Below are 23,936 nucleotides of genomic sequence, written 5' to 3' on the forward strand. Positions count from 1 at the left end.
AGCATACAGAATGGTACCTAGCATACATAAGGAATTAAGAAATATGTACTGAATGAGTTATTGAGAATTTTATAGGAATGACATAATCAGATCTATGTGTTAGAAAAATCATTCCAGCAGGGGTTTGGAGAATAATAGGTAGGTGTATTAGTCAACTCTGCCGTCCTAAGAAATGATCATAGATTGGGAAGCTTAAAAAACAGAAATTTATTTTTGGGAGCTTGAAGTCTGAGATCAGAGTGTCAGCATGATCAGGTTCTGTTGAGAACTCTATTCCTGGCTTCCCTTCTGTGTCCTCACAAGGCAAAGAGAGCAACTTCCCTGGTGTTTACTAGCAAAAGGGCACTAATCCCATCATGAGCGCTCCACTCTCATGACCTCATCTAAACCTAATTACTGAATTATCTACCAAAGGCTCCATCTCCAAATACCATCAGATTTCGGGGTAGGGCTTTAATGTGAATTTGGGTGGGATGCAAATCAGTCCACAGCAGTAAGAGAGGAGAAAAAAACATAGTAGGAGGAGGATGTAAAAATTCATCTAAAAGATGATGAGCGTGTGAACTAATGTGAATAATCTTCCTGGGGCATTTCTTTTCCTAAACTTTAAAAGTATACATTTTTCCTGGAATAACTCCATTTGCACATTGCTATCATTTTTTTAATGTAGAATTTTCAAAATCAAACAAAAAAAGTGATTTAACATTTTAAAATTAACCATAGAATTTCATAAACACATATTATAGAAATGTTTTACTGTGAAATTGACATATAGTCTCTACAGTTTAAAAACTTTGCTAATCTTAGGGGCACCTGGGTGGCTCAATTGGTTAAGCATCTGCCTTCGGCTCAAGTCAGGATTCTGGAGTCCCGGGATGGAGCCGTATTTCGCTTCCTCTTCAGTGGGAATGTACTTCTTCTCCTGCCCCTCATCCAGCTGGTGTGCTCTTTCTCACTCTCTCTCAAATAAACAAATAAAATCTTAAAAAAAAAAGTGCAACTCCTGCAATTTGTGTTTTAAGGGATAACAACAGAAAGCTAACCTCAAAATACAAACCCATTTCATTTTTCATATTTGGTTTTTATGTTAAACATAACAATAATATTAGAAGTTCTACATTTACAAATATTTATTGTTTATAGTATATTAACCATAAAGGCCCCAAATAGCTAAAGTAATTCTTTAGGTTAAAAGACATGGATAATGCTACCAAGAGTAATTCCCTCACTATTCCCATTGCTTTTACATATTGATGATCAAGGCTTGAACAATTTGATCACTGGCATATTGCTGGCAACAGAATAATTTGTTCTCCTTACTGAAGCACAAAGCACATCCAAATGCATTTTCATAAATATGTGGCTTTGGTCCAGGGTAATTATGATAATGTGCCCCCGACACTGCTCAAGAACTTAAGATGGACAAGTTGTCACTTGATTCTGTCAGCCCAGTCATCAAGAATCAGTTTTTGAGAGAGAATGTTCTGCTTCTCATAGCAATAGTGATATTTTAGAAGAATTTTATACTTGCTATAATGAAACACAAGCAAGCTTTTGGCATTGGCTTCTTAAAATGTTAAGAACTGGTGATGCTAACATTGCACATGTTTTCCACTTTTGTGTTTTAACTCTGCTTCTGAAAGAAATATAGGCTCATTATTAAAATATCTGGAAAACATAAAATGCATAAAGAACAAAAAATCATCCCAAATTTTACCAGATATTAAGTATTTAGATGTCTTTTTTATGAAAATATAGGTCTATATTATCACCTTTTACAGCTATGGAATTTTTACATTGTGGGTACTATAATTTACTTGACCAATATTAATTATAACGATTTCTTACACTTAGTTGTTGCTTACTATAAACTTAGGGCTTACGGCCTTAAGGGCTTGGTTTATATTCATCTGTTTGATCCTCACAACCCTATTATTATTCCTGTTTCTCACAGATGAAAAATTGAGGCACCACGAGGTGAAGTAATTTATATAACCTCTTAATACTGGACATTTTAATGCATAATGATGCTTTGATATTATAAACAACGTTGCCATGAATATCATTGTCCATGTTCTTAAAGAATGTCTTTATGATAAATTCCAAAAAGTAGAACTGGTGGGTCCAAAGGTGTTCACATTTGTAAAAACTTTTGTAACAGACTTTCAGATATTTCCCTTAGGAAGACTACATAATTGACACTTCACTCAACAACCTGAGTGTATGATTCTTCACATCCCATTTTAATTCCTGTCAGACAAAAAGGTACTTGAATGCTACTTTAATTTGCATTGTTCACTTTTAGAAATAAGATTTCATTTTTAATGGATTTTTGTAAGCACTCTTTGTATACTAATCCTGTCCTTGACAAGTTGTAAATATTTGTTTACATGCTAATTTGTAAGGGCTCTAATTTAGATATCATTTACATAATTCCAATTTATGCACAAGACGCTCTTACTTTGTTTCAAGCGGGACACAAAACCTCCAAGTGCTCCTGAAAATTTCTACATGACATGGGCATAATTTGTTAAATACTTATAAATAAAATCACTACATAAACATTTTATGTTATTAGGAATCCCTCATCAGTTTCTAGCTCCATTTGCAGTTTTGTTTTGTTGCTCGGTCTTGGGGGTAGGGGGCTATCGCAGACATTCTTGGGGTGTGAAACTTATTTTCCAATCATCACAACTGCTTAGTGACTGCACAGTCAGTGGTGCCAACGCCCAGCTATAAGTGCTTTCGACAGAGATTCAGAAACCAGGCGTTCAGGGACTCTCGGGAAGGTGCCAGCGTTACCTCAGCCTCTCCGAGGGAGCCGCGCGCCCTGACACTCCCCTCTTTAAGGATTCGGGCCAATCCGTTCAGCTCACATGACTTCATCCAAACAAGTTTCTTGTCACCTCGGGCAGCAACTGAACCCACGGCTTTTTAACTTAGATGACCCCCAACGAAGGACTTTCCATCCTCCTCAACAGGGACTACAGAATTTTGACAACCGACGGAGTGTGAGGCGAGCACAGGGTCTCAGGCAACCCTCACGCGACCCTTTTTCTTTCTCAGTCTCTGATTCACGCCAGGGCTCTGTAGTCGGCTTCGGCGCGCCTGGAGGACCCCGTCCTCCGGAGACTCCTGGCCAACGCAAAAGCAGAAAATGCAGGCATTACTCCCTTCCTCCGGTATGACCGATCACAAGGGGAGTCAGGCAGAAGGGGCGCTTTGGTGGGGCCTGTTCTGGCTGGGCAGGTGTCCGGCAGGTTCTGAGCAGGCAGCGCCGAGGTCGCCCAGGTTCCCGACAGGCTCCACGCAGGGGGCCTTGTCTGCGCTTTCGCTGTTGCCGCCGCCGCCGCCGCTGCCGCTGCCGCGGTTGCTTAGGGTCGGTGAGAGGTGGAGCTGTCGCCAACCCTGAGGAGTCCGTCTGTGTTGCTGTTTTTGCCTGAGGAGGCTTGTTTCCTGCGTCGCTCCCTGACTCCCGTGGTGTCGAGGGGGAGTCCCTGCGGACACCTGGGCACGCCGCGGAGATGCCTCTGTTTGCCACCAATCCCTTCGATCAGGATGTTGGTAAGTGCTTTTGCCGTTCCCGGTCGACCCCGCACCGGAGTGCAAGCCCACCCTGCTCGCTCCCTGCGTGCGTTCCTGATCCCCTGGCCGAGGCTGAGTGGTTCCCCTTTCCTGAGGCTCCTTCCTGAAGAGTTTGGAGGAGGTTGGGGGCTTGGCTCATCTTTTTTTCAAAGAAATGGGACTCAGCCTGCGAAATGGGCCTTAGACTAGGGCTATGGGTTCCCAAAGAACTGTTTTAGGGGGTTGATGTGAGGGCCTCCGAGGAACGGCTGGTGTAGCATCTGGTGCTGGGACAGTGCTTCTGGAAGAAGAGAGTTGAGAGCTGAGCAGTATGTTACCTAGAGTAGGATTATAAGCCCTCCAATAAAGTGTTTTCCTGGATAAATGTTAAACGTTTGGAACTAGGAGAATGTTTTAGGTGAGGTTCCTTAGTGGATTTTAAAATCTCTCTGTGTGTGTGTGTGTGTGTGTGTGTAAATGTAACGGGCGGAGAGAGCTTCTGGCTAAGGGTAGACTCTCGAAAACGTTGGGAGAGATGAAAATGGAATACTTGGCAACAACTGAAACCGAATTCAGGACCTGAGCCATTGTGCTGCATTCTTTAGGCTATGTCTCAGTACTTTATGAAGTGTGGGAGAGGACCTTAAATGCTGATTTGTTTTGGTTTTGAAATACCTTTTTTGTTTTGTTTTTCTTTTTTCTGAATCATTGGTTTTGGGTACTGAGCATACCAATTCAACAGGTTAGCTTCCCCCCCCCCCCCCCCCCCCCGGTCTGAGGGTAATAGTTACAAGACTTTGAGCTTCCTGGAGTAGAATTTTGGGGTGATTTGATTGCACTTAGGGAGTACTTTGGCACACAAGTATGGAATGAAAGCAAGCCAAATGCCATGACTAATTACTGTGGTAAAGAAATATAAGGACACCCTTATGGAATTGCTTTTTGTTATTTTGTATAATTTAATTACGAATGGCAGGTGTTGATTTTTGCTTTTTAACTCTTCCTTAGAGCATGCCACTGAAGCTTGGAGGTTTGGGTTAACACTAGAAAAGGGTCCAGTCTCATCTCGCCCACTGCCTAGCTCATAGTGAAATCATGGGCAAGTCACTGAAGCTCTTTGAGTCCCAGAGTGCACATCTTTAAAGAGTGGAAAAATACATTGTGTTTGTGATTCAGTGAAATAAAATGTGTAAAGGGCCCACTATAGTGCCTTTATATAGTAGTCACCTGCTAACCGATCGCTATTTTTGGTCCTAGTTTAAATGCATGGCCTGAATCAGCAATGGATGGAACTTTAGACATAGACAATAATACTTAATAAACAATTGGAAAATTGCGTTTAATTCAAGAAGCACTTAGCACACAGTACAGATGGTCCCCGACTCACAATAGTTCTACTTAACGATTTTTCAACTTCAGTATGGTGCGAAAGGGATATGCATTCAGTAGAAACTGTACTTTGCATTTTGAATTTGGCTCTTTTCCCGGGAAAGCCATATGCGGTCTGTATGATTGTCTCGTGATGCTAGGCAGTAGCACCCACCTGCAGCTTGCAGTCGGCCACGCAACCACGAGGGTAAACTACCAATATACTTAGACCATTCTGCACCTGTACCACCATTCTGTTTTTCATTTTCAGTATAATATGCAGTAAATTATATGAGATATTCAACACTTTGTTATAAAATAGGCCTTGTGTTAGATGATTTAGCCCAACTGTAGGCTAAAGTAAGTTTTCTGAGCACACTGAAGGTAGGCTGGCTAAGCCGTGATGTAGGTTAGGTGATTAAATGCATTTTTGACTTAGGATATTTTCAACTTACTATGGGTTTATTAAGACCTGACCCCATCATAAGTTTAGAAAGATCTGTATTTACAGGACACTGTCTCAGTGACATAAGAGAGTGATGAATAAGACATGGTTACTGCTCTCAAGCAGTTTCATAACATTACAATAATTTCTAGGGCAGATGCTCAAAATAATTTCTTAATACCTACTTCTGTTTCCATAACTTTTTTTTTTTTAAAGATTTTATTTATTTATTTGTTTGACAGAGATAGAGACAGCCAGCGAGAGAGGGAACACAAGCAGGGGGAGTGGGAGAGGAAGAAGCAGGCTCATAGCAGAGGAGCCTGATGTGGGGCTCGATCCCACAACACCGGGATCACGCCCTGAGCCGAAGGCAGACGCTTAAGCGCTGTGCCACCCAGGCGGCCCTGTTTCCAGAACTTTTATCTAGTTTTCATGGCCGTATATAATCTAGTTTCCAACTACCTTCACTTTTATATTCTGCTGACTTTTAAACACACATTTCCATTGGGTTTAAATAAATTTCTTAATGTCAAACTCTTTCCCAGTACCTACACCAGTCAGTTCAAACATAGGCTCTTTGAGCTTTTATGCTTTCACTTCTAATTTATTTCTTGTACATTTCTACATGTACCTACATGTGCTCATGATTAAATGCCAACTCAGTCCAGCTCGTTATTGAATCATTTCCTGATTACTCTTGCCTAGGATTTCTCAGTAGTGACACTATTGACATTTCGGACGAGATAAATATCTTTGTTGTGGAGGTCTATCCTGTGCAATAAAAGGTGTTTAGCAGCCTGCCTGACCTCTACCAGTGCTGCCCCCCATGATTCTAAAAGTTACCAGACATTACTAAATGTCCCCTGGGGGCACAGAATAGCTCCCAGACCACTCTTTTAGCCCACTGTAATCTTCCCCCTTTTCCAAACTCTTGCAACACTTTGTCTTTACCAAATTATTTGGTATTAAAGATAGTTATACCCTGTATTATGCTCCTTAATTATTTTGTTAGTTGCTACATAGCAGGTGCCTAATAAATGTTTGTTTAATTGAGACTGTCTCACTTGAGCCTGCTAAACAGTAAGCTCTTTAATTGTAAGGACATTCTTTATTTTTTTTTAAGATCTCATTTATTTATTTGAGAGAGAGAGAGAGACAGCCAGCGAGAGAGGGAACACAAACAGGGGGAATGGGAGAGGAAGAAGCAGGTCCCAGGAGAGCAGGGAGCCTGGTGCGGGGCTCGATTCCAGGACCCTGGGATCAGGCCCTGAGCCAAAGGCAGATGCTTAACGACTGAGCCACCCAGGCGCCCCCTGTAAGGACATTCTTTTGCTCCAGGAAAGCTTACCTTTTAAAGTTAGTCAGGTTCTGGTGTTTGCATCAATTTGCTTCTCATGATCCATATATGAAAATACGAGAGGTTATCCTGAGGAGACCTGTCAGAGACTCCCAGTGAATAATACTTGGAAAGAGTCCAATAGACTCCCATGTTAATTTTTTTTACTAGTAAAGTATATAAAATATGGTGTGTAGAATAAATTTAACAATATTCCTTCTCACTTTGTCCATCAATGAGTATGTGACATTAAAGTAGTCATACTAAGTCACTTGATTTAATTATCACTTAACATTGTATACATTTATATTTCTTCAAAATTAACTGTCTCTGGTTTTATTCATAAACTGAATTGGTGAATCAGTAATTCACACATTTATGTAATGTAACATTTTATACAAAGAGGCAAAATACTGGCCATAGCTTTTTCCTGTAAGAAATGCTGAAATGTGTTGTTAAAATGTGAACTCCATGAGGAGAGGGATTTTGCTCAATACTATATCCAAGCATGTAGACCACTAATAAGACATTCAGCAAACATTTTTTGAATACATGAATCTCATTTTGGATGTTGTATTTCTTGCTCAGTTCAACTTGAATTATAATGATAGCTTATTCCATCAAGTTTTTATTTCAGAGTCCCTAGTGACTTCCATCTTGCCAAATCTAATGGTCAGTTCCTAGTCTATTTCTCTGTTGATCTCTTAGCTTTCCTCTTTGATATACTTCATTCACTTATTTTCCGGGACACCAAACTTTTTCTGATTGTCTTCTTAGCTCCTTTTTAGTCTTTTTGGCCTCTCCTTTTTGTGGCTTCCAAATGTTGAACCAAGCCTCAGGCTCAGTTCTAGAAATTCTTTTGACATTTTCCCCCTTGCTGTCTTACTACGCAGTTTCGTTTAGTGTTAAGAATTCAGACTCTGGAGCTATACTGCTTGAATTCATTTCCTAACTTTGCTGCTTATCAGCAGTGACACTGTGCCTCCGTTTCCTTATCTTTAATGTGGGATATAGTGATAAATGGTTCTTAGTTTTCTTAACTAAACGTCTTCATTTCTTCATCCTTGCCTATTTCATTTAGATGGACCATCGCTATTTCCTGTCACTCATCTCTGATGTCTAGGAGTTATCATGGTTTTTTCTTTTTTCACATTCCACATCCATTCTATCAGTAAGATCTTTTGGTTCTACTTTAAAATATATCCAAAATTTCGGCACTTCTCCTTACCTTACCTCTATTATCTCCCTCCAGTCATTGATATCTCTTTCTTAGACTGTGGCAAGAGGTTTATAGTTGGGCTACACGCTTGCACCCTATAGTCAGTTCTTATATACAAAGGTCAGTGATTTTTTAAAAATCTTAGATAATACTACTTACCTGTTCAGAAACCTCCAGTAGCTCCCCATCCCACTTACAGGGAAATGCAAATTCCTTATCATGGTTTATAAATAGGCCCCTTCTTGTGTCTTGATATGATTTTGACCGCACACTCTCTCATTCTAAGCTTCTTGGGTCTGACCACTCCAAGGTTATTCCTGCCTTTATCTCTTTGCTGTCTTCTTTTCTTGCAGTGTTCTTCCCCTGGGCATTTGAAGATCTTGATGTCCATTACATCATTCAAGACTGTTCAAATGAGTTTCTAAGAGAGGCTTTCCCTAATTACCTACTGTAAAAAAAAAAAAATCCATTTTTACTCCCTCACTCTGTTAACTTGATCTATTTCATTTTTCTTTATGGTACTCAACTACCTGACATTAATTAATGGATTAATTGTCTCCTGTATGGAGTATAAACTCCACAGGATGAGAGCTTTTCATTTCTATCCGCAATACATAGGGACAGTATCTGATACACAGTAAGTACTCAATAAGTATTTATCAAATAATAAATACTGATTTTTTTTTTTTTTTTGCATCTCCAGTCTTGTATCTTTTTGGTGTTATCACCTAGAAATCAATCTATCAGAAAACCGAAGTTAGTTTCCAGTCTAATTCTACTTTGATTATATGGTAATTTTACAGTGTTCTAGTTATCCTGATTTGAAACCCTAGGGGTATCTTTGAATCATTACCCTGCCTCTGCTAAATCATCATATCTTTGTTTTTGTAATAGTATTTTTTTGCATTCCTAATCAGAGTACTTTGGACCAGTTCATATCTTATAGACTTGGCCATGGTTTTAGTCTATTTTTCTAGTCTCTTCAGTATTATAAACCATAGCCAGTTTAATTTTCATAAATGTTAATGCTGCATTTATTCTCCTAGAGTGTGGTGTGATGGAAAGACTTTGGGCTTTGGGTTTAAATTGCAGGTGTGGCATTTGCTGTTAGTAAATGGGCACAGTATGGGCAAGTACAGAAGCCATCTAAGTTCACTTTCCACTTTTGTAAATAGGGATTAAAATGTCTACCCCATGGAGTTGCTATGAGAAATACTTATAAAAACACACGACATTCTAATTCTTTATTGGAGATGATTATGCTTCAGATTCATGTTCAAAATCATATTCAAACTTTTCTCAAGTATGCTTTTCCTCTCTTCTGATTACTGGTACTTCATTTTAGTCACACATGTCAAGATTCTGGGAGTCATTCTTGACTTCTGTAGTTGTAATTTTCTACATTCCAGACAACAGACACATACTGTCGTCTATGTGCCAGGCACACTGAACGTGCCCTCAAGGATTTGGTGTTGCTGTAGTCTCTATGCTTTATCTTCCTAATAAGCTCGTGAATCCACATTTATTTTTCCTCAATTCATGCCTCCCATACTTTCTATTTTCATTGCTGCTGCTAGGGCAGGCTTAGATCCCTGAACTCTTAGATTAGTACAGTAGCTTCTGTTATCCCTGCCTCCAGTCTGTCCCTAATCATTTTCTAGGTGGCTGATCATATTTCTGAAAGGTAATATAACCATATATCTCCTCTGATTAAAGCATTTCAGTGAATCTACAACTTTCATAGGAATTTGAACTTTACAGCATGGCATGTAAGACCTTTTAGCACTTAGCTCCTTTTTTACCCTTTCAGCCTTACCTTCCACTATGTTTCTCAAGGCATATTTCCTTGTTGGTTTTATACTGCTACTTTTTTAGGTGTGGATCCTCTGGCCTGACATAGCCTTCTCTTCATTAGTCTTGATTAGGCTTGTTTTAAGGATATGATGCATATAAAGCACTTAACACAGTATTTGGTGTGTAGTAAGCAATGGAAACATTTTAGCGTCTCTTATAATAAAGTTAGAAATACCTATGGAGCCTCTAGAGGCTACTCAGATTCTAAGGGGTGGAATCAGTTGCTATGAAAACATGCTCAGGGGAGAAATGTGAAAATTTTAGAATACAGGTCTGTTAAAAGTCTAATGACCATTGGGTTAAGAAATTGTACTCATTGTTTCTTCTGTTTTGATTTTACTTCTCCTGTAAAGTATTCCTTGTATAGCTTTTTAGGTTTTCATTTCTATCTTGTGCTTTTCTCTGAGATGCTTCCATGCTGTTCCTTTGACGCCTACTTCCTTTCTGGTTAGTAGAGCTTCAGATTGTTTTTCTTTGTAAGTACAGTTTCTGGTGGTCAGGGGAATAGGAACATTAGATGAAACATTTTGGAAAAATTGATAACCATAATCTCAAAAAGATAATAATTTAAGACTTGCCTTCTCCATTAGTCATTTTTGATGAACTGTTACATCTCTAAGCTGATTGACCTTTTTTTTTTTCCTATAGCCAGAACACAATGGGCAGTCATCCTGTCAGCATTTCTCTCCTAATCAAATCTTTGACAGTTATAAATGAGAAAATCAAAAGTAGCTGCTTATCAGAAAAAGTTCTCCAATTTGTTGCGAAGACTGTTGAAATTCAAATGAGGCTGTGCATGTTTTTCTGGATATTGCTAGGCAGATTTCTTAATCTTCTCCTTTTGAGTATAGGCATACCTGGGAGATCTTGCTCATTCTGTTTCAGATCACCGCAGTAAAGCAAATATTGCAGTAAAGAGAGTCAAATGAATTTTGTTTCCCAGTGCATATAAAAGTTATGTTTACATTATACAGTAGCTTGTTAAGTATGCAATAGCATTTTGTCTAAAAAAAAGTATATGCCTTAGTTAAAAAATACTTTATTGCTTAAAAAATGCTAACCATCATCTGAGCTTTCATTAAGTGATAATCTTTTTGCTAGCTGAGGGTCTTACCTTGATGTTGATAGCTACTGACTGATCAGAGTGGTGGTTGCTGAAGATTGAGGTGGCAGTGGCAATTTCTTAAAACAGCAACGAAGTTTGCCACGTCGATTGGCTCTTCCTTGCATTGAACTATTTGTTGGTAGCATGCAATGCTGTTTGACAGCATTTTACCCATAGTAGAACTTATTTCAAAATTAGAATCAATCCTCTCAAACTCTGTTGCTGCTTTATCAACTAAGTTTATGTAATAGTCAAACCCTTTGTCGCATTTCAACAGTTTTCACAGCATCTTCTAGTAGATTCCACCTCGAGAAACCACTTTCTTTGCTTATTCATAAGAAGCAACTCCTCATCTGTTCATATTGTATTATGAAATTGCAACAGTTCAGCCACATCTTCAGGCTCCACTTCTGATTCTAGTTCTCTTGCTATTTCCACCTCATCTGCAGTTACTTCCTCAACTGAGGTCTTGATCCCCTCAAAGTCATCCATGATGGCTGGAATCACCTTCTTCCAAGCTTTTATTCAGGTTGATCTTTTGACCTTCCTGCGTATTGTGAATGTTCTTACTGGCATCTAGAACGGTGAATCCTTCCCAGGTTTTCAGTTTACTTTGCCCGGGTCCATCAGAGGAATTCGTATCTATGGCAGCTATAGCGTTATAGCTATATATATATTATATATATATTTTTTTCAATTTTACTTATTTGAGAGAGAGAGAGAGAGGGCATGAGGGGGGTTAGGGGCAGAGGGAGAGGGACAAGCAGATCCCTGCTGAGCACGGAGCCCAACTCAGGGCTCAATGCCAGGACCCCGAAATCACGACCTGAGCTGAAGTCAGACACTCAACCGACTGAGCCACCCAGTGCCACAGGAAATGTATTTCTTAAATAATAAGACTTGAAAGTCAAAATGACTCCTTGATCCACGTGCTGCAGAATGAATGTGGTGTTAACAGACCTGGAAACAACATTAATCTCATTGTACATGTCTGTCAGAGCTTTTGGGTGGTCAGGTGCATTGTCAGTGAGCAGTTAGATTTTGAAAGGAATATCTGTTTTTCTGAGCAATAGGTCTTAACAGTGGGCTAAACTATTCAGTAAACCATGTTGTAAACAGATGTGCTGTCTTCCAGGCTTTATTCCATATATAGAGCAAAGGCACAGTAGATTTAGCATAATTTTAAGGGCCCTAGGATTTTTGCAATGATAAATGAGCATTGGCTTCAACTTAAAGTCACCAGCTGCATTAGCCCCTAACAAGAGGATCATCCCTATCTTTCAAAGCTTTGAAGTCAATCTTTGACTTCAATCCCTGTTTACTGAGAGGGAGCCTCTAAATCTTTGGAATTTCTTGAGTGATAGGAGCATCTTATTCAAGAAGGGCTCCTTGGACAATATTTTAGTTTATTCTAATGAGATGATTCAGTGTGGAAGCTGGTCACTCTAGAAGGCCTTTAGCCTTGTGATTAGATGGTTGGGACTTTCAGTCATATGATATTAGCCAGACCTCCAGGGACGGGTAGGAGGCCTGGAGATTGAGTTCCAGGAGGTAGCCGATCATACCTTCATAATGAAATGCCAATAAAAATTTTAGACACCAAACCTTGGTTGAGTCTCCTGGTTGGTGATATACATTGATGTGCGCAGAGGATGATGCGTCCTGAGGGCACAGAAGCTTTGGGTTTGGTATTGTCCCAGACCTTAATCCTATGCATCTCTTCATTGGCTGGTTCAGATTTGTATCTTTTGTAATAAAATTGTAATCATAATGCTTTTCTGAGTTCTGTGAGTTGTTATAGTGAATTAATGAACATGAGGGGATAATGGAAACTCCTGATTTTTTAGCCAGTTGGTCAGAAGTTCATGTCACCTGGGAACCCCAGAAGTTGTTGCTTGTGTTTTTAAAGTGGGGAAACTTGTGTAGTTCTGTGCCCTTAACCTGTGAACAGCAGCAACTCCAGATGGGTAGTATCACAGTTGCATTGTAGAGGGTTTTCCACACTGAAAAGTAAAATTTGAGAATCACTGAAGTAGATGCTATTAAAGGTGTATGTGTTTCTGTGAGTTATATGGATTCATACTGTGATTACATGAGTGGATTTAGTATTTATTTAGTATTTAGTATTTAGGCTGAGAGCATGAATATCAAAAGAATTGAGCAAAGTAGAAATTGTTATTATTTTCAAGGGATTTATAGTCTATTATGGAAGCTTGAACAATGACAGGTAAATTTGACTCAGTTATCCTTTTGGTACACCCTGCAGCCTGAATGAAATTAAATAGCATTTCAACATTTGCTTTCTAAGTAATGCGTTTAGTTTCAAGAGTAATGTTAGTTTCTCATTATGTTTTCTTCTTTTCCCTCATGCAAACCATTTTCACATATGGACAGTAGATTGGTTTTTTTTGTTTGTTTTTTTTCCCCCCCTTTCTGAAAGTCCAGTTCTGATTAGATTATTTCCTTGCTGGAAATTATCTTGGTTCCCTGTTTTTAGATTTAATACAAACACCTCATCTTGTATTTTAGGTTTTTGAGTGGTTCCCACCTTTTACAAAGCAGTTTCTATTGTAGCCAGCCTAGATTCTTTGTTATACTTCTGTTTTCATAACTTTATTCTTTATTATACGCTACTGTATATTCACTACTTAAAAGAAATAAACGAGTTTATTATTAATCTTGTTCTCTTCTTAGTTTCTAAGTATATCAAGAAACCTTTCTTAATTCTCTTTTTCTCTCCCCCCAGGTCTTTACCTTTTTTTTTCAGCTTGCTTCAGGCTTTCCATTTTTTTCTGTAACACTTTTTCTATCATCTATTTAGGTCTCTATCTGCTGGTTTCATTTCTTTTTTTAGAGTCTAATCTACTTCAGATGGGGCCTGGCATAGATTAGAAACTTACTCCATTTTATTGAATGTCTGTCTAAATATTATTATTTCCTGCAGATAAGTCACCTTTCCAAGATCTTAGATGTCTTAGATATTTGTATTCTTATACAAGGAATTTGTGGGAATACAAGATGGTAGGATGACTAGGCATAGGTACCCACTACTCATTGGTTATCACCCACTGTCGCCTTATTAGATACTTACTCTAATTCTCTAGTGGCAATGACTAATTGGTAGGTGTTGCTCTATCTCTTGGGGCTGTGCTATGGATCAGGAATTATTAGCCTACGTAGAGTTTGGACAGAACTGGCTGCTTGCTATTTTCTGCTTTAAATCTCCAGCTCTCAGTACCAGATCAAGATGGGGAAATGAGTATCATTGTCTGTTGAACTAGGCAGCAGGGTTTTGAAGGGAAGTAGGGAGCAGGAATTTCACTGTCTTCACCAAGACTAACCCTTACAGGTGAGAATCTCGTTATGGATCAGGCCTCCAACCCACCTCAGGTTTAAAAAAATGAAAATATTAGTGGGGATCATGGTGATGCTATTCTTTGAGTTACAGTCTTCCAGTCAAGACAGGTTACCTTCTACTTCTGTATAGCTTTTGTTTCAGAAGATAATAGTGATTTCTTTTGAAGTTTTTCCCTCCTACATAGGCTCTTGTTTTTTCTAACGTGCCTTACTCTGTTTTCTTTTTTGCTGTATTTGTCTGTTTTGTTTGTCTTTTCCTTTATCTTCTATGTTAGAAGATTTTCTCAGATAGCTGATAATCCTTGGATTAGAGAAATAGAAAGCTCTTTGGAAGCTATGATCATGTGGTTAGGTCTTATTGGTTGAACTTCGTAAGTTGATGTGGTATGCCATTTACTGTGGAACTTCTCTCTGTCCCTCCATGTCACTATGTTATCTTTAAGTGTTTCCTCTCTGGCTGACCTGGAATCCCCAGAGAAGAGTCCTGTAATCTCTCTGAGGGTGAAGGTACGAATGAAGGTGAGGGGTGAAATAGAATAATTTCTGAGAGGGCAGGTATTTGATGGGGGTGGGTGGGACCTCAGGACCACCCTCCCACCTTCCCAGTTCTAGGATTCACTAGGATTTACAGGACTCAGTTATAGTTACAGCTATGATTTATTACAGTGAAAGGACCCAAAATGCAATCAGCAAAGTGAAAGGGCACATGGGTGAAGTCTGGGAATACCAGGCATAAGCTTCCTTGGCTCCTCTTCCAGTGAAGACATGCTTAATGTCTTCCAAATAAGACATGCTCAATTCCCCCAGCAGTGAGTTGTGGCAACATGTGTGGAATGTTGCATCCAGGGACATTCATTAGACTCAGTGCTTGGGGTTTTTCTTGGGAGCTGATCTTGTAGGCATATTCTGCTTGACACATACCCGAACTTCAGACTCCCAGAAGGAAAGCAGGTATTCAGTATAAACTATATTGTCTGTACAAACAGTTTAGACATAGGGAACCAGTGTTCTCAGTTCTGAGAATGGTGAGAACTCTTCCTAAATCCAAGTTCCTATTCACCAGGCAATGTGTAAACAGGCCTTTTAAAGGATACTGGTCAGCTCTCTCTATTAACTCTTTTCTGCACAGCAGGTATCAACATTCACATAGTTGCTTAATTCCTTTATTAATTTTTAACAAATGGACTTTATATTTTAGAGTGGTTTTAGAGACACAGAAAAATTAAGCAGAAGGTACAGAGATTTCCTGTATCCCTCCTGTTGCCACATATGCACAGCTTCCCCAACTATCAGCATTCTGCACCAGAGTGGTATATTTGTTACAATCTATTAACCCACAAATACCCATCAACATCGCCCAAAGTCCATAGCTTACATTAGCATTCACTCTTGGTGTTGTATCATATAAGGGTTTTGACAAATATATAGTAACGTGTGTCTACCATTCTGTACAGAGTAGTTTCACTGCCTGGCAAATTCTCTGTGCTCCACCTGTTCATCTTGTCCTCCCTCCAACCCCTGGTAACCACTGATTTTTTTTTAAACTGTCTCCATATTTTTGCCTTTTCTAGAATGTTACATGGTTAGAAACATGGATTATCTACCTTTTCAGATTGGCTCCTTTCGCTTAGTAGTGTGCCTCTAAAGTTCCCTTGTCTTTTCATGACTTCTTCATTTTTTTTTTTTTGCACTGAATAATATTTCATTGTTCTGATGTACCTTAGTTTATCCCTTCACCTACTGAAGGACATCATGTTTGCTTCCAAGTTTTGGTGATTATGAATAAAGCTGCTGTAGACATTCATGAACATGGACTGTTTTTCCATTTATTTAATTCTTTGATTTCTTCCATCAGAGTTTTGTAGTTTTCGGCATATAGATTTTATATGTATTTTGTAGACTTATACTTAAGTATTTTATTTGAGTACTAATATAAATGGTATTTTGTTTTTAATTTAAAATTACAGTTTGTTGCTAATATATAGGAAAGTTGCTGACTTTTGTACAATCAACCTTGTACAATTTTGCCAAAGTCATTTTTTTTTTTAAAGATATATTTCTTTACTTGAGAGAGAGCGCAGGAGTGGGGGAGGAGCAGAGGAAGAGAGAGAAGGGAAGCAGACTCCCTGCAGAGCGGGGAGCCTGGTGGGGTGGGGGTGGGGGCTGATCTCCAGCCCCTGAGATCATGACCTGAGCCGAAACCAGAGTCAGAGGCTTAACCAACTGAGCCACCCAGGTGCCCCTCATTTTTTAGTTCCAGTTTTTTGTTGTTGTTGATATTTTTGGATTTTCTTCATAGATGAACATGTTGTCTGTGAGGAAAAACAAGTTTATTTCTTCCCTCCTAATCTTTGTACCTTTAATATCTTTATCTTGTCCTTATGCGTTAGCTAGGACTTCGAGTATGCTGGTGAAAAGGTATGGTGAGAGAAGACATCCTTACCTTGTTTCTGATCTAAGTGGTAAAGCTTCTACTAGTTTCTCACCATTAAACATATTAGCTATAGATATTTCGTAGATGTTCTTTATCAAGTTGAGGAAGTTCCCTGTTATCCCTAGTTTACTGAGAATTTTTATCATGAGTTTGGGACTTTGTCAGTTGCTTTTTCTGAGTTTATTGATAAGATCATGTGATTTTTCTTTAGCTGTTGATGAGATAGGTTACGTTTATTGATTTTTGAATACTGAGCCAGCATTGCTTACCTGGGATAAATCCCATGTGGTTGTGATGTAGAGTTCTTTTTTTATATTGTTGGATTTGATTTGCCTAATATTTTGTTAAGGATAGTTTTCGTTCCTAATAATGTCTTTGGTTTTGGTACTAGGTACTGTGCTCTCATAGAATGAAGTATTTTCTGCTTCCGTCTTCTAAATGAGATTGGAGAGAATTGGTATAATTTCTTCCTTAAATGTTTGGTAGAAATTACCACTAACCTGTCTGTGCCTAATTCTGTCTGTTTTGGAAGGTTATTAATTATTAGTTCAATTTCTTTAATAGACATAGGCCTCTACAGAGTGTCTATTTTTGTGTGTATTTTGACATGTTTCTTTCAAGGAATTGATCCATTTTATCTAGGTTATCAAATTTGTGGGCATAGAGTTCATAATTCTAATGTGTGTTTTTCCCACACCACTGAGCAGTTCTCTGATTCTCAGTGGACACTGTCCAGTGTCCCACAAATTTAACTCAATTCTGACACTGTCTATCTAACTATAAATATTGTCAGCTCCCACAGGTTTAGGGCTCAGTCCCACAAGACTGCCCTCACTGTCCACTTCAGATGCCAAAGTCCAGGATATGTCATGTGCTTCTTACTGATTGGCTGTAAATTAGAGGTTCTCATAATCCCCTCAGTAGTATCCCCTCAAGAACCATTGTAGTTTTCATATAATATCCTTTTAATGTCCATGAAATCTTTAGTGATATCCCCTCTTTCATTTCTGATATTAGTAGTTTGTATCTTCTTTCTCTCTTCTTTTCTTTTCAACCGTCTGTCAATTTTATTGATCTTTTCAAAGAACCAACTTTTGGTTGTATTGATTTTTCTATTAATTGGTGTTGGCATGGTTCTCTTTCTCCGTCTCTTTACTTTTAATGTATATGTGTCTTTATATTTAAAGTGGGCTTCCTGTGGACAACATATAATTGCATTTTGTTTTGATCACTGTGGCAATATTTGTATTTAGACCACTAACAGTTAAAGTGATTATTGATATTGTTGCATTAATATCTACTATATCTGTTAAAGTTTTCTAGTTGTAGCCCTTGTTCTTTGTTCCTATTTTTTCTTTCTCTTTTTTTTTTCATGATTTTAATGGAGCATTTCTTTTTTTTTTTTTTAATTTTATTCATTTATTTGTCAGAGAGAGAGAGCAAGAGAGAGGGCATAAGCAGGGGGAGCAGCAGGCTCTCTGCTGATCAGGGAGCTCAATGTGGGACTCGATCCCAGGACCCTGGGATCATGACCTGAGCCAAAGGCAAACTCTTAACTGCCTGAGCCACTCAGGTGTGCCTTGGTGCATTTCATATGATTCAGTCTTCTTTCTTTTGTAGCATATCAATTATACTTCTGTTTTTGTTATTTTTAGTGGTTGCGCTAGAGTTTGCAATGTACATTTAAAAGTAACCCAAATCCACTTTCAGATATTATACCACTTCACTGGTAGTGCAGGCAAGTAAAATGAATAACAAAATATTCCCAGTTCCTCTCTCCTGTTCCTGATATCCTTGCTGTCATTTATTTCACTTACATGGAAACACACACACACCTCCTATATCATTTTCTTTCCTCTGAAGAACTTTTTTTTTCTAACATTTTTTTTTTTGCAAGGTCAGTTTATTGGCAACAAATTTTCTTAATGGTTTTTTGTTTGAGAAAGGCTTTATTTCTCCTTTCCTTTTGAAGAATAATTTCACAGGGTACATAAATAATAGGTTGGTGGTTATTTTCTCTCAACACTGTTTCATTCCATTTCCTCCTTGGTTGCATGCTTTCTGAGATGTCAGATGTAATTCTTATGTTTACTTCTGGATAGGTAAGGTGTTTTTCTTCTGTCTTTTTTTGTTTTCCCATTTTTTTCTTTATCGTTGATTTTTAGCAGTTTTATTTATTTTTTTAAAGATTTTTAAAATTTATTTATGTGACAGAGAGACAGCCAGCGAGAGAGGGAACACAGCAGGGGGAGTGGGAGAGGAAGAAGTAGGCTCCCAGCAGAAGAGCCTGATGTGGGGCTGGATCCCAGAACTCCGGGATCACGTCGTGAGCCGAAGGCAGACGCTTAACGACTGAGCCACCCAGGCGCCCCGTGCTTATTTTCTTTATCTGTTCTTGCATGTCGTCTCCTATTTCCATTAGAGCTCTTAGCATATTAATTATAGTTTTTGAAATTCCTGGTCTGATAACTCCAGCATTCGTGTCATGTGTGAATCTGGTTCTGATGCTTACTCTTCACACTGTGTTTTTTGCCCTAATAGTGCGGTTTGCTGAAAGAAACACCATCCTTTAAAAAAAAAAAAAGGAACACTTCTTTAATGGCATAATAGTAAGGCATTAGGTAAGAAGTGTTCTATAGTTTGGTGATTAGGTCTCAGTCTTTTAAAGTGACCCTTTGCCCCTGGGGTGTGAATTTCTCACATGCTTCTCAGCTTCCCCCTCTTAGGTGGGCAAAGATGGCTAGTTGGGCTGAAATTGGGTATTACCCTTCTTCCACATGGAAGGCTGGAGCAGGTTGGAGTTGGGAATTTCCCTTACCTGAGGTGGGTTAATCTCTGGTAAAACCCTAGTTGGTTAGGTGCTGGTTAAAATAATTAACAAGTGGCCTTGTTAAGAAGAGAATGCTCTGGTGTATCTCACAATAGTTATTGTCCTGCTCCCCTTGCTGAAAAATAGGAAGTTTTCTCTGATATTTACCTTGAGATCCTGGGAGAGCTCATGAAAATAAAATTTACAAAAATGTGAGAAATCCCCTAAGTCTGGGTCCCCTTGGATTTTAGCTTTCAGGATTGTGCGCACTTAGCCTCCAGCAGTTTGTCTGTTACTGCTTAGATCTGTGGTACTGGTTCTTGGTGTTATTTCTGCTTATGGGTTTCTGCTCTTTTAAATTGTCATTCTGTGTATCCGTCTGTCTGTGTCTCTAGTTTTGGGGACAGCATTTGCCCTGTGACGTCACTTCTGAAGGATCTCAGAAGAGTTGTTTATTTTTCACTTTATTCAGCTTTTTACTTATTGGATGGAGTGGTAACTTCCAAGTTCCTTAAATGCTGTACCGGAAACTGGAAGTAATTCCTTATTTTTGGTGCTTATGTCTCAACTATGCTTTGTGTCTCCTTGTCTAGAAAAACTTTGCTTTATTTCCAGAAAGCAAATCTTCACTCATTTGCTCAGGTGGGTTGGGGAGAGGTGGTTGCCAGAGCTCTTGAGTAAGGAAGGCGAAGTAGGTACCTACCTACACACTTACAACAGCATTAATCCATTGTAAGCCCTCTTTCTTCTCCACTGTCAACTCCAGGCATTTCCTTCTGCTACCAGTACTTGACTTTTCTGAGAATTCAGTGGTGTAAAACAGTCTGGTTCTTAAGCTTTTTTGTTACTGCCAGTGTATTATGCACCTTTTTTGGGTCTTCTAAGTAGGTACCATATATCTATATTGTTACATAGTTTTTGAGATATTGTTGCTGTTCTTGCTTCTCATGTTTTCTTTATCCTTGTGTGTTTGCCTTAGATGATTGGGCTCCGTCTGTGATACCTCTGTTGATGGTTTTTAATTTGCTAAGTTTTCATTTACTCGTTCATTCACTCAGTTAAAGCTTGGTTTCTTTTGTTCATTTTCCTCCTTCCCCATGTCAGACACGAAAATCAACAAAATCATATAATTAATTAATTTAATTGCCTGAAACATTTTCATAGAGATTTGTGCCTTGTCATGTTTCTTTATTGGCAAGTAAAGCTAAGAATTATTTGATAATGAAAGTATTTCTTTTTTTAGTCTTTCTTCTTGGAGAAGGGAATAGACCTGTATGTAGTTTTTTGTTGTTGTTGTTTTTTATAAATAAGTATCAATGGCCTATTTCTCTTTCTTTTTTAAGATTTTATTTATTCATTTATTTATTTGAGAGAGAGAGAGTACGTGTGCACGAGCAGGTGCGTGGGGAGGAGCAGAGGAAGAGGGACAAGCAGACTCCGCACTGAGCATGGAGTCAGATGTGGGGCTCAATCTCAGGACCCTGAGATCAAAACTTGAGCCAAAATCAAGAGTCAAATGCTTAACCAACTGAGCCACCCAGGTGTCCTATCAATGGCTTATTTCTTTTTTCTTTTTTCCTTTTTAAAGATTTTTTAATTTTTTATTTAAAAAATATATTTTTTTTAATTTAAATTCAATTTAGTTAACACATAGTGTTTATTAGTTTCAGGGGTAGAATTTAGTGATTCATCAGTAGCATGTAACACCCAGTGCTCATTACATCATTGAATATGTACTTGACCATCTTGTTAAATAGGCTGCTGGGAACTATTCTGATTTCTTAATCACAGTTTGGTCATTTGAATGTGATTATTTACCCCTTAAAGATTTTTAAAAATAATGTTTCTGCAATTTCTTTTCATAATACACAGAGAAAGCAACCAGTGAGATGAATACTGCTGAAGATTGGGGCCTCATTTTGGATATTTGTGATAAAGTCGGTCAATCTCGAACTGGGTAAGTGTTGCAAAGTTTCAGAGGATCTTTATTTATTCTCTTTATTAACATGAATAAAATGAGAGTTAGAAGGTAAAGCATATTACAGTTAAAATTTAGTTTAAAAAAGGAATGTTTTTGTTAGGAAGCTATGAGGAAACATCCCATTTAAGTTACTCTCTGTAACCAATTAGGGTAACATAACTGGTAACAATGTTGATATTTTAATTAAATCCTTGTCCATAGTTGCTTCCTGAAGTCTAGCTTTTTCTATTGACTTTTAAAACCATTAGTGATTTCTCAAGTTTCATGGTTTTCAGTTCTTTGCTTCATTGTCATATCTGCAATATTCCACCTAACTGATCAGTGACTATAGAAAGAGAGTTTAGGACAGTATAATCTTAAACTTTTTGGCGTAAAGCCTTTTTGTTAATACAGAGCTTTCAGTACAAGTGGATCAACTGGTATGCAGATTAATAATTTCCTTAATTCCTGGGCTAATAACACCTGGTTATTAGCAGCCTCATTTACTCCTTTGTGCCACAAAAATATTGTCTTATTTATGTACTTTCCTGTGAAAACTGTTAGAGAACCTTGCTGTGTTATACTTTTTTTTTTTTTTAAGATTTTATTTTTAAGCAACTTCTACATCCAACATAGGGCTTGAACTCATAACCCCAAGATCAAGAGTTGCATGCTTCACCAGTTGAGTCAGCCAGGTGCCCCTATACTTGATTCTGGTGGTGCTAATCTTAACCCTCTGATGATGCTTTCTTTGGCTCTGCTTCCTTCATCCCTAAATATAGGCAGTTTCTTAAACATTCTTTGATCCGTTTTGTTTCCCTAATACTTTCTTCTTTTCTAGTACATTTTTAAAAAAATTCTTACAACTTATACATATCTTTATATGGGTGACATCTATATTTTCAGCTCTGATTTTTCTCACCATAGCCCTAGTCTTGTGGACACATCATTATTTCTGGATATCATACTGTATAAGCTTTGATCTCACCATGTAGAAACCTGAAGTCATGTCTCTTTGCTCTAAACCTGCTTTCCCTCTTTTGTTCCCTGTCTGTTAATGACAAGATTATTTCATTTGCACTTAAAACCTTAGAGTCACCTCCACATTAATTCTTTTGCTAAATTCTGTCAATCTTCCTCCAAAATATCTCACAGAGTATTGATATTATAAAGTCTTCTCAGTTAATTTCTTGAACCTGGACAAAGCAGGCAAGGACAGTTTGTCTTCAGGGTCTTTCAACCGCTTCAGTCAAGCCCTCTTCAGCCTGTAACATGCAGCCCTTGTCAGGTTCCCCAAAGTGTGGTCTCCAAATGTGGCCTCATCCATCCCCTTTGTTGTCTTTACATTTTAGTGTACTGAATCTTTTTCTTTCTGACCCTGTTAGTTCCTTAATTTATTTTTTTTTTTAATTTTTTTTTTACGATTTTATTTATTTATTTGACAGAGATAGAGACAGCCAGTGAGAGAGGGAACACAAGCAGGGGGAGTGGGAGAGGAAGAAGCAGGCTCATAGCAGAGGACCCTGATGTGGGGCTCGATCCCAGAACGCTGGGATCATGCCCTGAGCTGAAGGTAGACGCTTAACCGCTGTGCCACCCAGGCGCCGCAGTTCCTTAATTTAATTGGAATTTGTGTAGCTACTGTGTGCTGTATATCTATATCTTTTTCTCTAGTTCTGTTGGTCCCACTTTACTTGAGACATTCCTTACCATGCCTAGACTAGCGAATTAACCTTCTGACATTTCTTTCCGTATCTTTTCTGTGCACATCTTATATCTAGTTGCCCTGTAACAGCTCTGATCATATTACTCCTCTACCTTCTGCAGTGAGTTGTCTGACTCCCTCTAGTCATCCGACTCATTTCTTTGTCATTTATTTTTCCTCCAAGTACCATTTTTTTCAACTCAAGCTTTTCAGTTGCCAGAGCTTTCCTATCTTAGTTAAATGCTTTTTGTCATTGTATTCCTTTAGCGTGAAATATATTTTTTTATAATAATTTTTATTTTCTTATGTTGGTCACCATACAGTACATCCCCATTTTTTGATGCAATGTTCCATGATTCCTTATTTGCGTATAATACCCAGTGCACCATGCAACATGTCCCTCCTTAATACCCATCACCGGCCTATCCCAATCCCCCACTCCCCTCTCCTCTGAAGCCCTCCGTTTGTTTCCCAGAGTCCACAGTCTGTCTTGGTTCATTCCCCCTTCTGTTTACCCCCACTTCATTCTTCCCTTCCTTCTCCTACCGATCTTCCTTTGTTCCATAAAGGAGTGAAACCATATGATAATTGTCTTTCTCTGCTTGACTTATTTCACTTAGCATAATCTCCTCCAGTCCCGTCCCATGTTGCTGTAAATGTTGTATAATCTTTCTTTCTGATGGCTGAGTAATATTCCATTGTATAATCTTTCTTTCTGATGGCTGAGTAATATTCCATTGTATGTATGGACCACATCTTCTTAATCCAGTCATCTGTTGA

The 23,936-nt window shown here is 38.5% G+C and overlaps 1 protein-coding gene across 1 annotated transcript in view; it reads left to right on the plus strand.

The window, feature by feature from the left end:
- The first annotated feature begins 3,242 nt into the window (after window positions 1-3,242).
- STAM (signal transducing adaptor molecule) overlaps window positions 3,243-23,936 on the plus strand; it is a 92,378-nt gene continuing 71,684 nt past the window's right edge. Inside the window, exons 1-2 of the mRNA XM_002918632.4 lie at window positions 3,243-3,564; window positions 21,364-21,448. Of these exons, the coding sequence (XP_002918678.1) occupies window positions 3,525-3,564; window positions 21,364-21,448 (125 nt within the window). The 5' untranslated portion in view covers window positions 3,243-3,524. The remainder of the gene's footprint in view (window positions 3,565-21,363; window positions 21,449-23,936) is intronic.

The sequence above is a fragment of the Ailuropoda melanoleuca genome, chromosome 15, assembly GCF_002007445.2.
Source record: "Ailuropoda melanoleuca isolate Jingjing chromosome 15, ASM200744v2, whole genome shotgun sequence".
Taxonomy (NCBI): Eukaryota; Metazoa; Chordata; class Mammalia; order Carnivora; family Ursidae; genus Ailuropoda; species Ailuropoda melanoleuca.